This window comes from Apus apus, chromosome 2 (genome assembly GCF_020740795.1).
Source record: "Apus apus isolate bApuApu2 chromosome 2, bApuApu2.pri.cur, whole genome shotgun sequence".
NCBI classification, from domain to species: domain Eukaryota; kingdom Metazoa; phylum Chordata; class Aves; order Apodiformes; family Apodidae; genus Apus; species Apus apus.
The window spans coordinates 103580377-103594353 of NC_067283.1; the positions used below are offsets into that span (position 1 = coordinate 103580377).

At 37.9% G+C, this 13977-nt stretch overlaps 1 protein-coding gene across 6 annotated transcripts in view; it reads left to right on the forward strand.

Moving 5' to 3' along the window:
* PPP4R1 (protein phosphatase 4 regulatory subunit 1) overlaps nucleotides 1-13977 on the forward strand; it is a 61272-nt gene that overhangs the window by 19383 nt on the left and 27912 nt on the right. For 3 of the 6 annotated variants that reach the window (XM_051610647.1, XM_051610649.1, XM_051610648.1), the window contains exons 4-6: nucleotides 3203-3309; nucleotides 11525-11667; nucleotides 12817-12963. In XM_051610647.1, the coding sequence (XP_051466607.1) occupies nucleotides 3203-3309; nucleotides 11525-11667; nucleotides 12817-12963 (397 nt within the window). Of the gene's footprint in view, nucleotides 1-1607; nucleotides 1638-3202; nucleotides 3310-4116; nucleotides 4206-11524; nucleotides 11668-12816; nucleotides 12964-13977 lie in introns of those variants that run through there. The other 3 variants (XM_051610650.1, XM_051610652.1, XM_051610651.1) reach the window with 3 other exon arrangements.

The following is a 13977-nucleotide window of genomic DNA, read 5'->3' on the forward strand; positions in this document are numbered from 1 at the left end:
AAGTGACAAGTGGCATTCCTCAGGGGTCAGTACTGGGATCAGTGCTGTTTAACATCTTTGTTGGGGACATGGACAGTGGGATTGAGTGTATCCTCAGCAAGCTTGCTGATGATGCCAAACTCTGTGGAGTAGTTGACACCCTAGAGGGAAGGGATGCTACCCAGAGGGACCTTGACAGGCTGGAGAGGTGGGCCCATGCCAACCTCATGAAGTTCAACAAGGCCAAGTGCAAGGTCCTGCACCTGGGTCGGTGCAACCCCAGGCACAAATACAGGCTGGGGGGAGAATGGCTAGAGAGCAGTCCCAAGGAGAAGGACTTGGGGGCAGTGGTAGATGAAAAACTTGACATGAGCCACCAGTGTGCACTGGAGCCCAGAGAGCAACTGCATCCTGGGCTGCATCAAAAGAAGTGTGGCCAGCAGGGCCAGGGAGGTGCTGCTCTGGTGAGGCTGCACCTGGAGTACTGCATACATGTCTGGAGCCCTCATCACAGGAAAGACATGGAGCTGTTGGAGAGCTTCCAGAGAAGGGCAGTGGAGATGGTAAGACAGGCTGAGAGAGTTGAGGCTATTAAGCCTGGAGAAGAGAAAGCTCTGAGGAAACCTTATGGTGGCCTTCCAGTACCTGAATGGGGCCTACAGGAAAGCTGGGCAGGGGCTTTTCCCCAGAAAGGGTAGTGATAGGATGTGGGTTTTAAACTGAAAGAGGGTAGATTTAGGTTAGACATCAGGAAGAAATTCTTCACTGTGAGGGTAGTGAGGTACGACAGTAGGTTGCTCAGGGGGGTTGTGGAAGCCCACTCCCTGGAGGTGGTTAAGGCCAGGTTGGATAAGGCTTTGTGCAGCCTGGTCTAGGCTGAGGTGTCCCTGCTCTTAGCAGGGAGCTTGGAATCTCATGATATTTAAGGTCCCTTCCAACCTTAACCATTCTGTGATTCTGTGACATGAGTGGACATCATCTCCCGGAACACTGGATGAAGGGAGTTAAGAGACTACCTTGTCGTTACTGGCTGCCGACCCAGTTAGGTTTTCTAGGGTAAGCTTAGCTTTCCCTGTTGCCTTTGTTGTAATGATTTTTACCAGAATCTGCTAATTGTACCACCTGGATGCACTTAGGGGCCATCTTCTAGCTTTAGTCCAGGGAAGAAGTTGAACATTCCTTCTTAGCTTTGAGTGGGTTTAATAAATAAGTGATACCTACTTCAGGTTAGGATTTGTTTTTTCATCTCCTCCTCTTGAGCAGAAGGTTTGTGGCCTTCACCTTACAGGGTGGCTACTTCTGTGTAGCCATCTGTCTAATTCATAGGAACTAGCAAAGACATACTGTGAGATCCAGCCATCACAGTTCAGGAGCTAACAAAGCTGTATGAGATTAGTCTTCTCAAAACTCACAGCATAGTAGGGGGCCATTTCATAGTCCTCAGTAGCCAGATGGGATGTAGTGTTGTTTATTGTGGTTCCTTACTTGCTGAAACCAGCTCAGTCAGTTGACTGGCCTCTTGCATTCCAAGATTATGTTTAGTATGTTGGAGACACATGCATCCAGGCAGACTGGTTTATGAAATATACTTCGTCTGTTCCTCTTATCTTTTCAGAAGTGTCCAGCCCTTTAAAAGACCAAGTCAACTCTGCTTCTAGGTTAGTGTGTCATGTAGTCTGTTTCCCTCCTTTAGAATTTTGATCATTGAACTTTGAACTGCATATCAATATCCCTGCTCAGAGATTTTGGTTTTTTACCAGGTTGAAAAGATTGAGTGAGAGGAAAATGGTTAAAGGAACAGTTTTCTGCAGTTCATTTTTTAGAGGATTTTTTTTCATCTGTACATCAAACCAGTTTAGTTTAAGATAGTTTTGCAAGTGTCCAATGTCAAATATTTAAATTACTGATTTTCAGTTAGAGAAAATGAGAATGTCTGCTTAGCTTTGGGAATTCATGAAAACCTACTGTATTTCTCGAATTGCATGGAATTGTCAAGTTCTCAAGTTTCCCCTCTAAACTAGGAATGTCACCATCTATTTCTTGCCAGTTTGTGACCAGCACCTTCATTCACCATTTTTAGTACACATGATCAAGTTTAGCTATGCTTCTGCTCTTGTCTGCAGTACTGCTGTTTGTCAACAGTCCTTGTATCTAGGCTACCCCCTAACAGTGTTTCCGGCAGTCAGTTCTGGAAGTATCTGGTGCTTGACCCTTGCTGCTTCAGCATTTTGATAAATTGGTCCAGGGCAGTACAAGAGCTAAGGGTGTGTTGACTGCTGTTCCTTGGCCCATTTTGCTGTCAGGAGAATCCTGCTAGCTCTCTGAACTGATATTCAATCCATGTTGTCCAAAAGGGTGAAAAAAAGTAACACCACCATTGCAGGCTGTTGTTGAGGAGAATGGTTCATTGCCACACATTGCCAACTGCGTTGTTTAAAAACTTAGTGTTTAGGGCTGTCTAGGTAACTGGTAGGTATGACTGTGTAACATAACGCTGCAACAGAACCTTAGAGGACAAAACCCCAAATTTGACTGTATCTTGTCATTGCTAAATTTAACCCTTAGGAAAGTTTCTTGTTTATTAAAAGTAACAACTGAGTTGATTCTGATTTGTTTTATATTTTCGTAGTGTTTCATTTCTACTTTTCTTAATGTACATCTCGGGCACATATAGGATATTTTATTTTCACAATATATACCCATTGGTCTGTATAGCATTTGAATGAAGTTTAGCTTCTAAATGTTGGTGCCATTATGAAAACCTTCAGCTTGAACATTCATACTTTTGTTTGTGAGATAAGTTCATTAATTGGTTTAAAACTGTTCTGACAATAGTGGTGGTGTTGTCTTGCTTTGCATGAACAAGTTAGGGAATTCAGAGGTGAGGATGGAAGGCTAACACTGACTTCACAGCATTCAGTTCCTGTTTGCTAACCTAGCAGACGGTTACTATTTTTTATCTTTGTGGCTGTTTTCCTTTATTCTTGTAAACCACAGGGATACTTATCATGTTACATTTAATGTTAACAGTTCTTTAGGATTACTCCAGGTATCAGAATTAAGAATTCCCAAAGCAGGACTAACTAAATTTATTGAGTTAAAAGTGAATCTATGTAAAATTTCACTGTTTGGTTTTAAAAAAGCTTGTATGATTTCGAAACTTTGATTTGGCTGTATTTCTGGACACGAATAATGCTGATTTTCAATCTTTCTTGTAAACTAGGCAAATGGTGGCTCGAAGTTTGCTGGACACTTTGAAGGAAGTGAGTGATGATGAGAGAGATTGTATTGCTGTGTTGGAGAGAATCAGCAGATTAGCTGATGATTCAGGTAGGTAGCATTGAACATTTTATTGGGTTAATGAGGGAAAGTCAGAACTGCTGAACCTGTGTTCAGCACAGACCAGTATGTTCTTTCTTGTCAATATTCAAACTAGGCTTCTGCAACTGCAATAAAATACTGTAGTTTTTCATTTTGCTAAATCATCCCCCCAAAGGTAACTCTGTTCCTTACTTTTGTCCGCAACAAAATCAAGCCCCTTTAGAATGTAGGACAACACTTTCCTTTAGTACATTTTAAAATAACTTTTATTATGTACTTCGGCTACTCAGCAAATCTACATGATTATTTTAAATTTTTTAGATAAAGATTAATTTCTTGCCTTGAAAAGAATCTTTCAAAATATCTGTGCAGAACTCCCATTAGTTTTTATAAAATGTAAATGCTGAAGTTGTTCCCTTGCTCCCTTTTGTGCAATCAGTTGTGAAGAGAACCAGCAGGAACTGGTAAGCAAGGTGCAGATACAAGTAATGATTAGGGGGGCTCTGTAGATAGAGAGGGGCTTTTGCTTGTGAGTATATTGAGACTACTGGCAAAAACAGGAGAATACTGAAAAACAACTGTGAAAGAAAAGCAGTGGGGGAGGGAGATGAAGGGAAAAATAGAGCTGCAGAAAATTCCAGGTTGATGATGCTCTAGAAAGAATTAAGGGCTTGATTTCAACATAGCTGGTACAGTTGAAGTACCAGAAGGAAGAAGGAAGGCTTTAGTGGCAAAATACTAGAGAAGATCTGAAGTTAATTTTTTTTTTGTCATTGTAGGAGTGCTGTGGAGAGAAACTTGTATTAAAACTTGTATGGAAGAAAGTGTTTCTTCTGTTTAATGTCTGTTAGTTTTTCTCCCTTCTTCTGGAATTGTAGGACATAATGCTTTCCGTGGGTAAAAAGGTATTCTGATAATTTCTGTTATTCTGCTCTTTTCTGTTACTCTGTCATTGCTGTCTTCATCTAATATGCACGTTTTTATTTTTCTGAGGGAATATCCTTGTTTAGCTAGGAAAAATAGCCTATTGTAAGCATTATGTAATTGTCTTGAGTACCTCGCCAAGGATTCTTTAAGAGGAAAAAGAAAAGTCACTATTCATTTAGGTTTAAATGTCTTTAATTGAAAATGGTGACATGCTACTGTTTCTAGAGTGCTTTTCTAGCAAAGCTTTGCATCTGGAATCTGCAAATACACTGTTTGTGTGTTCATGTTAACAGATTTGAGCATCAAAAACGTTCTGAAGCTTCATTTCAAGTTTGGAAAACAGGACAGATGTGTTCAGGGGCCTTGTGCAGCAACCTTGCAGTCTTAGGCTTTTAATTGGTGATAAACTAACTGTGTCAAATTGAAGTTTGTTTAGGTATAATGTAATTAAAGCCAAGAGTTGAGCTCAAATGAATTTGTTTCCTTTAACAAGGGTGGAGTACATTTTTAGTCAGTGTTGATATTTTCTCAGCATCAGTAAAAGCAGCATTTCAGGCTTTTCCTGTGTTGTAGAAGTTGTCTCGGATCTGCCAAACTAGTAGCACTGGATTCTGCAGCTGCCCCACAAATTAAATTTCTGCAAACTTAACTGAGTTTTATGCCTCGAGCAGTTGCAATATTGGACTTAACCTGTTTCTGTGAGACAGGTAATTAGAATATCCATGTGTCTTAAAGCATGTGAAAATTCGTTAGGGAAATAGATCTTCTTTGTGTCGTCTTAATATATACATGCTTGACTATTATTCAAACTGCAGCACAGTGGTTTTTGTTGTTTTGTTTTGTTTTGTTTTTTGTTCTTTGCTATTACAAGACTTTTTTCTTTTTCTCTTATCTGATGCTTTTTTTCTGTTCATTATATTTCTTCCAACTTGTTCTGTGAAACAAACAAACAAAAATAATTAATTTGGAATAAGAAGACATTATAAATGCATCTGTGCATTTTGACTTGCTTTGACTATAACCCTAAAGCCAGATGTCTTTAGGGTTATAGCCATCCTGGAGTCAAGCCTTCATGTTTAAATGCATAAATAAATAAAAATAAAACCACACTAGAGCAGTCAAACTAAAGTATATATGGGAGTTCTCATTTCTAATAGGTGATATTTGTTAGTATCATGCCTGGTTTTTAATATTTGGAGGTATTTGTATTCTCCTGTCAAATCAAGTCTCAGAAAGCAAGGTACTTTTTTTGCGGTAGTTGGTGCAGTTTGCTTTGAATTGAAGAATGTACCCTGGTTCCACAAAATCCCTGCTGTCTTTGTGCTACTTTTGCCTTTATCTAAAATACAGGTACAGCAGTGAGCTAGAAATAGCCACTGCCTTAATGTTGCCTAAGCAGTCCTCTGTCCTGTTAATGTCTTGCAACTTCAGAAGTCCTGCAGTCAGGCTAATGTTTTTCAGACACTGTCTTTGCTTGAAAAAGAAACACGTTTAGGGCTGTATTTTTGGTTGGGCCTGGCTTTATTTTTAGTGTTTTTTTTAGGGTGTTTTTGCCTTTTTTTTTTTTTCCTTTTTAAACTGAAGCTACGATGAAACAGCCATTTCTGTGTTTGAAAGTAAGAGACATTAAAAAGAAGAATTATTCTTATTCTTCTTTATTGGTATGACTTCCAACTTCGATGTGTTTATGGTGTCTTTGAACCTATAGAAGCCAAGAAGCAGCTTGGCATAGAAGCTTAGTGTGTGGCAAATGTTTATTTATACCCCATAAACCCTCATTAGTGATGAAGTGCTTATCTTTGTCTTAAAACAGCTGGGCCTTCTTTCGCAAATGTAGAGTAGCTGCAGACTTAGTGAGCTTGAACAAGGTCCTTATGTCTCTCTTTTTCACTTGAGTAAATCTGTATTATTCAAACTTTTTTTTTTTTGGTACCAGCTTGTGAATGACTTATACTACGCACACAAGTAAAACTAACTGGCTTTGACAGTTGGCCTCAGCCAGAATTATTGCATTATTGGCATCTTGCTGAGTATGCTTGCAAAACTGGACATTAGAAACTTTAAATGTTATTTTCTGAGGGTTCTTTTAGATGAGAGTCTGTATCTTTGTTTCTAAAATATGTGTTATTTTAGGGTACTATTTAAGATGCATATATGTATCTTTCTAAAGAAATGATGGGGGGAAAGGGAGTGAGTTCCTGGAGGACTGATGCTAATTTGGTTGAATATAACAAACTAGAATTTTTTTTTCTTCTAAATGAAAAGTAATCTCATTATTGCATAGAATCAGTTGTGAATGCAGTTTGCAAAACAAACTGATTTTAAGAAGACAATTATTATACTATTTGGTCATTAAGTTTTGAAGCTGTATAACCAGGCTTAAGGTCAGTGGCCTCACAACTTTAATTATTTAATAGTGTGCTTAACCTGTGTAAGACCATTTCCACTACTGCCATTGATGTAGTGAGAGATGCCAACATTACCTGTCAAATAATGTGTATCATAGAATTTAATTTAACAAAACCTTCAGATGTAAGCAATATTAATGGGAAGACTAATATTTGTCTTTTCCAGCTGTCAATAGCTCCACCTGTTTTTTTTTCTGCCTCCCCCATCTTCATATTTCTGGAATTTCTATACCTTTTCTCTCATCTCCTGCTACACTAAGAATTTTTTCCTTTGCTTGATGTGATGCATCCATGCATCTGATGGATGACTGAAGGGTGACTTTACCCTCTCTCATTAGTCTGACTTTCACTCATCGTTCTGCCAGTCAGTAATGAAGTCCATTTTTGGGTTAGTAAGAGAAAAGAACTTGACTACCAAAGCAGCACATACGTCAGACACATCAGTCTTTCTGATGGACTCCTAAGCCCTAAGGGACAGGTTCTGATTATGTTCACTTGTCTAGATTTTTTTTTTTCATCTGAAGAAGATAGGTAAGTTGGAAGAACAGATGAAACTGGGGAGAAATTGAAAGGGAAAATATGGATGACACTAGAAGGAACAAAAGAGGGGAAGTTAAAGTTATCTATCCCCTTCTTTCCCAAATATAAGGTCTAGTTGATAAACTATATAATATATTTAAACTTTGTCTTTGATCACACAAATGTTGTTCAGTTTGAGTATAGACATATATACAAATCCAGCACCATTACCATGTCATGGGCAGATTGGCATCTTAGTATGCTGTGTACCTTATACTCAAGCTGAACACAGAAATGGGAATCTATACAGGTGGAAGGGCATGAAGGTGTTTTCTGTGCAGCTAGCTTCTCTCTAGTACATACAAATCAGTATTTTCATTTTCCTTTCACCAAGATATTTTTTTTAAGAATGAAAGTGTAAATGCATAGCTATGCACTTAAGCCTTTAGTTCTTACTCACAACTCTTAATAAGAACAAATCTTCAGGTGTACATAAAATATTCATCAAAATAGTCAGTTAAAGTGGTGTTAACATCACCAGTAGTAGTTGTTCATACACACTGTATATACACATTTACAACACAAAAGTCTTACAGCCCCTTACAAACCTAGGGGAAATTGACTGCTGTTTGTTTTCCAGAATGGTAATTTTTTAATAATGAAGGCTTTGCAGAATTTCTTCTAAATACTGTACATTGTCACAAAATAAGTTATTGTGACATAAATCTAGTTGAGAGCTGGCTCTGGAATTATTACTTCATTTACAAATAACTGTAATGGAGCAATTAGTTGGTATTACACTGTGCAGCTTTGCAATAATCCCTTTTTAATTTCCAGTATACAGCTAACCATTGTACTTTACTTCCTTATACCTGAAGTGGAATACAGAGTGAACTGAAGCCACTGCAGGGATGAAATAAACATTGCAAATTTACAAAGCAAAAGCTAAGTGTGTGTGCTAGAAGTAGCTAGATGAGTATATTGGCACTTTGCTTACATCAGAGATGCTGTCAAATTCTAAGGGAAATGTAAATGTGTTTTCATAGATGGGGAAGAAACAGTTTATTTTTTTAGTCACTTTGGGATATTGATTTAAATTATGATTTGTCAAACAGCTAAAACTAAAGGTTGGTGTGTACAGATCAAAGTGCCCAAATTCTGGAGATGTCGGTTGCAATATATTGCTGGCTTCATGTGGTCTGGAAATTGAGAGAGGTAGAGCTGCGTCATCTTACTCTGGCAACTTTTCAAAGTTATTTCACAAGCAGAAGAAATGGAAGTCCATTTTCACTTTCTTCTGTTGTTCTTTTAGTTTTGCTTCATTCCTAAAACACAATTCAGTATAATTCTGTCCAGAGAATACACAAGACCTCATAGAATGAAATAAAGTGATAATGAATGAGAAAAACAAGTATGAGTTTGTTTCTGAGGTATACTTTTTATATTAATACTTAGTTAATTTATTTTTCATTGTGGTGGTTTTGTTTGTTTGACTATTTGTTTTGACAAGTTGCAGCACTTTTTCTAGTATCCTCCTACTTTCAAGTACAGAGTTGTACCTTCAAGAGATAGTTTGAAAAGAGCAGCTTTTTAAATACCTGGTCTGCCAAACAGAAAAACCGTTTTCCAACCAAATGTTATGGAGAATCTAATTGGACACAGTATTTTCCAAAGTACCTAAAATAGAAACTTTCAGTCTTGATGTGACACAAAATTCTCTGCCCAGTTTTTGTTTATACGTGTGGAAGATCTGGTCCTGACTATATTGTACAGTGCAAAAAATGTGTAATACAGATGTATTCCCCAGCTGGATAAGCTTATGCTTTAAGAAGCTGTGTGTAATGGTTTTAACTGATACTGCCATGCTCTGTTCACTGTGTTAATGACCAAACCATAAATTTGGTTATAAACAACAGAAGAGTTTAAACAGAAATGACAGACACTGTCATGTATTGAAGCCTGCTGGAATGCGTATTTGAAGCTGCCACCCGTCTAAGCTACAGACAAAGCTGAGGAATGGGTAGAGGGAATGAGAAAGTGCTGGATCTTTAGTGGAAATTTTTTGCATTGTTGCTTGGGTCTTTAGGAAGCTTAGTGCAAAAACTTAATGCTCTACTGTAACTGCATCGGCAAGATTAGGCTCAATTCGGTATACACTGGAGCATGCGCTTCAGCATTTAGAAGAATTGAGCTCTTATCTAAATTGGTAAGCTTAAGGTTCAGTCTTGCATAGCAGCAGTAATTCCCCTGGAAAGTACAAAAGCCTTTTTGATGGTGAATTATGGTGTTGCATTACAGAGCCAGTTACACACACAGTACTGGTTTGTTTATTGGTTTGAATTGATCTTACTAAGATCACAGAGCCATGTACTTAAAAGTTAGGGAATGTAAGAACTAAGGTGACTTTACAGTTTGAATTCATTCCTGGGCATGAATTTTTCAAATCTTTAATTGCATCATCTCATCTGTCTGTATCCTCACAAAGCCAGAGCCTACCGAGTAGCTCAGGAAGAAGGGGGCTCACTTTACGTGAGCAGGTCTTCAATATTTTCAGCCAGTGTGGCCACTCTTAAATGTTGCACAATAGATCAGCCTTGTCCTGAAAAGCACCTTATGTTTTTGGTACTCATTGTTGTCTTTCTGTAGTGCTTCATAAATAAATTTATGAACTCAATTTCACAGCAGACCTAGTCAGTCTGGGGAAAGGGATTGTGTTGCCGTTATTTCGCCAGTGGGTGGGCAAATTGTTGAGCTATCAGAATCGCCTATTTTGAGTGCCTAGTGTCCAAAGCTTTATACATAGCTCTTGATATGCTTAATACAGAGCTCTTGTTGGCTTTGATTGCAACGGTGGTATTTCCTCAGCAGTGAAGACACAGAGTTTGTACTGCAATTAAATAAGTAGTGTGCTATTACCCTGTGAGGAGTTTGGCTTGAACGTTTTGCACAGCTTCATGCTAAGAAAAGGAACAAATCAGGTTTCTCAGCGTTTTACTTCTTTCACTCTGTTTGGATGGTAATATCACAGTCAGCAGTTCTGTGCTCTCTTACTATTGCTTGCTTCCATCATTAGATGGTTCTGCTACTGGAAGGAGATGTGTGATTGCACAGGGAGACCAATCTAAGTGCTAGTCCTTGCTGTTTAGTCATGCTGCTGTGATGGGGCAAAAGCTGTGTCAGCCAGATCAGTTCATCGATGCTGGCTGCACAAACAGTTGCATTGGCATAATAGAAAGGCCAGCAGCAAGTTTTGGGTTTGGGAGGGTGGGAACTGCCTGAAGCAAATTTAGTAACAGTTTAAGAAGCACTGCTGCCAAACATGTGGCCTAGCCAAATTTCTCTTCCTCTCTCCCCCTCCTCTCTGCCCTTCCCACACCAGTCATCTTCTGTCTGTTGCAAGGAATGAGGCAGGGGTCTTAAGAAGGGAGAAAGACATCCCAGTGATAATTGTTGTGAGATAAGCCTCTTGTATCCTTAGATCAAGTCCTGGGCATGTTTTGAAATAGCAGCCTTATGGGATAGGAGCGAACAAGTCCCTCCAGGGCTGACATTAGACCCTAGTTCCAGTTTCTTGTCCAGCAAGTTGCAGTCTCCCTTCACTTTAGTCACTAGTTTTATCTCCCTGTTTCTCACCTCTCAACGCTCCTTACCCCACATGGTAGTTTCTCATTCTGCTTTGTTTCCCATCTGCAGCCTTTTCCAATGAGTAGCTCCTGAGAGTGGGGCTGTGTACAGTCTGTCTGCAGTGATGATGGCATTCTCCATCTCAAAAAGTGCTCTTCAATTTGTAGTTGCTGTGCTCTCTGTCAGCTACTGGGCAGGTGCAAATGGAGCGTGTTTTCAAGCTCAGCCACTCAGTTTTTCACACAGGTGGAAAAAACATGTTAAGATATAAAAGGACTCCTTTCTCTGCCATATTTCAAGCTACTCTTCCAGAAGTTAAGAAACTAGGCCTTATCAGACAAAGATAAGGTGACCAGGATTCAACGTGGGAAGAAAATAGATTGTTTTACCAACTTTAATTTTGAAGACAGCTGATTAGATTTGGTTGATTCTTTTTTCATATCTGTGTGTCTGAGAAAACCTCCTCCTAATGAATAATTGCAGCTTATGCTATTGCACATTCTAAGGACTGCTTTGGCAAATTTTCATAAGGAAGTGAAAGATGCGCATATAGTAGTGCAGAGTGTAGTTGTACCTGGTTTTGCAAAAAGACGGTGCTTGTTAAGCTTGATGTAAACATGCTGACACGAACACTTGAGAATGTAGTTTGTGTGTACAGGACTGTAAAAAGCTTATTCTGGCACTATCTGGCAGTATGCTTGTAAACATTTATTTGGCCTTGTTTGGTTTTATTTTAACCCTGACAGAGCCAACAGTGCGGGCAGAACTGATGGAACAGGTGCCTCATATTGCTATGTTCTGTCAAGAAAACAGACCTTCAATCCCATATGCTTTTTCCAAATATTTACTGCCTATTGTGGTACGATACCTTGCAGACCAGAATAACCAGGTAAGTGTGTTTTACGAACAGTTAATTAGCTAGTTGAATATATCTGGTGTTGAGGTTTGCCAGTTTAAATAGTCATACAAGTGTGCAATATTTTTGGGTAAAAATGTTTTGAATGACATGAAATATGTGGCACTATGAACTTTTAATGAAAGAAAATGTCAAAGATTTTTTTGATCTTGTGTCATCTGATTTGGGGCCGTTAGTATTGTATTCTTCTGGACAAAATCAGTCATTTTGATAAGCTTACATAATTCAAATTCTGGCAAAGAGGACCAGTAGTTATGGAAAGCTGACTCTCTGGTATAATTCAATTTTTTAACACCATTGTGTACCTTCAAAACCAGTTATTTATATATTGATCCAATAAAACTTTTGGATTGGATGTATGTGGTTTGTTTCTCTGCATGTATGAGTTAGCTTGTCTAAAGCTTTCTCTAGTCTTCTCCACATCATTTCAGAGTAGACTAATCCTAGGTGAGATATTATTTTAAGCGTTTTAGGCCTTTGAGTTTATCACCTTTTTTCTTAGCCTTCCCAGACTTTACATAATTAAAAATAGGTACGAAAACCTATTTTTCTTAATTGTTAGTTTGCTAATTTGTGTATAATACAACTACCATACTTCCGCTTGATACCCTCTTGCTAGCAGACCAGTGGTTGTATTAATAGTCTTAACTTCTGTTAATATTCCATAGTTCATTTGGTTGGTTTGCTCTGAAACAAAGATCTTGAAGGCGTTTTCAATTGCTGCATTGCAGTATATAGGCTCGTTTTATGTAATGTTTTCTGATGAATACTTTTTGAGAGGCAAGGGTTAGCCACATACAAAATCAGTTATTAATGGTCATCTTATTCTTACGCAGGTTTGTTTTTTTTTTTGTTAGATAGAACTAAGCAAAATTGTCTCTCAGAACTTGAAACACATTTGAAATAAATGCAGTTACTGATTTTCAGCCAAACTTGTTAATCTCAGAAAAAGGATTTGTTTAATAAAATGCATGCTCCTTAGAACTTTGTTACTCGCAGTTACTTGTGCTGCTTTTCTTGCATGAGCTTTGCCATGACTATGCAGGACACACATTTAAACAAAAATAACCAAATAAACCTGTCTTTGAATTCCTTGGTTCAATTTTTGTCTGTTTATGATAGGTCAGAAAAACAAGCCAGGCAGCACTGTTAGTCCTGTTGGAGCAAGAACTCATAGAGAGATATGATGTGGAGACCAAAGTGTGCCCTGTTCTGATAGATCTGACAGCTCCAGACAGCAATGACGATGTGAAGACTGAAGCTGTGGCTGTAAGTAACAGCAATACCAAATCGCACAGTATAAAGTTTGCTTGAATGTTTCGTGTTGCAGTGATGGTAGTATGTTACCAGAATGCACATCCTTGTGGTATTAAAAAGAAAAAAATTACATTGCTTTCCATAACTAATCTGTAACTTTTCACATGCTGTGGTACACTCAAGTCAGGGTTAGATTTAAATTCAGTAGCTTATATATGCTGTAAAGAATAGTCCAGCTGGACAAGACAGAACAGGGGATTCATTTTATTGACTCCTAAAGCATCTGCTGTTTTAGGATTTTTAAATTTTTTTTACATCGGTTTGTGCTATGGAATTTTAAATTGCACAGGTGGAAAATTTCCTTCAGTGAAAAATCTTTAGTGCTTGAGTGCTTTTGGTCTTTGCTGTATGTCTGTTTCTTTATTGATTTTGTTTTGTTTGGTTGGATGAAATAATAAGCATCTGAGTTGATTAACTCTTAGTTTGTTGGTGGGGCTTTCGCATTAATAATTATTATTAATAATAAAATTATTATGTGTTGAACTAAAATAAGAAGGAAATAAGATTTATAAAGGAGAAGTGGCTGAAGAGGTAGGTCCTTATATTTCCCTTGAAGTTTTGCAATGTGTGCTTATGCTTTTTGCTGGGTGTGGGTTTTTTCGTTTTTTTCTTAAATTTTTTTTTGTTGAGACCTCATTATATTTTACTTTTGTAATGTGGCTGGACTTGTAAACAATAAGCAGGCTGGGCATTATTGTATTTGGCATCAAATTTCTAGTACTTCCTTGAAGAAGCTTAGAAATGCACAAGGGAGTGAAATTTAAAACAATTATTTTACGCATCTTTGTTGTTTTGAAGATGTTGAAACTTGAAAAAGGTTTTTGAAGCTCACTTAGCCCCTAGAGATTAGAAAAATATTAATTAGTAATTAGAGGAAAATGAATTAAATTAGTTCTGCTCACACAATTAGGAAAGTTAAACATAAAATTCTTTTAAATTACCTTCTTTTTAAAAAAAATGAAGTAA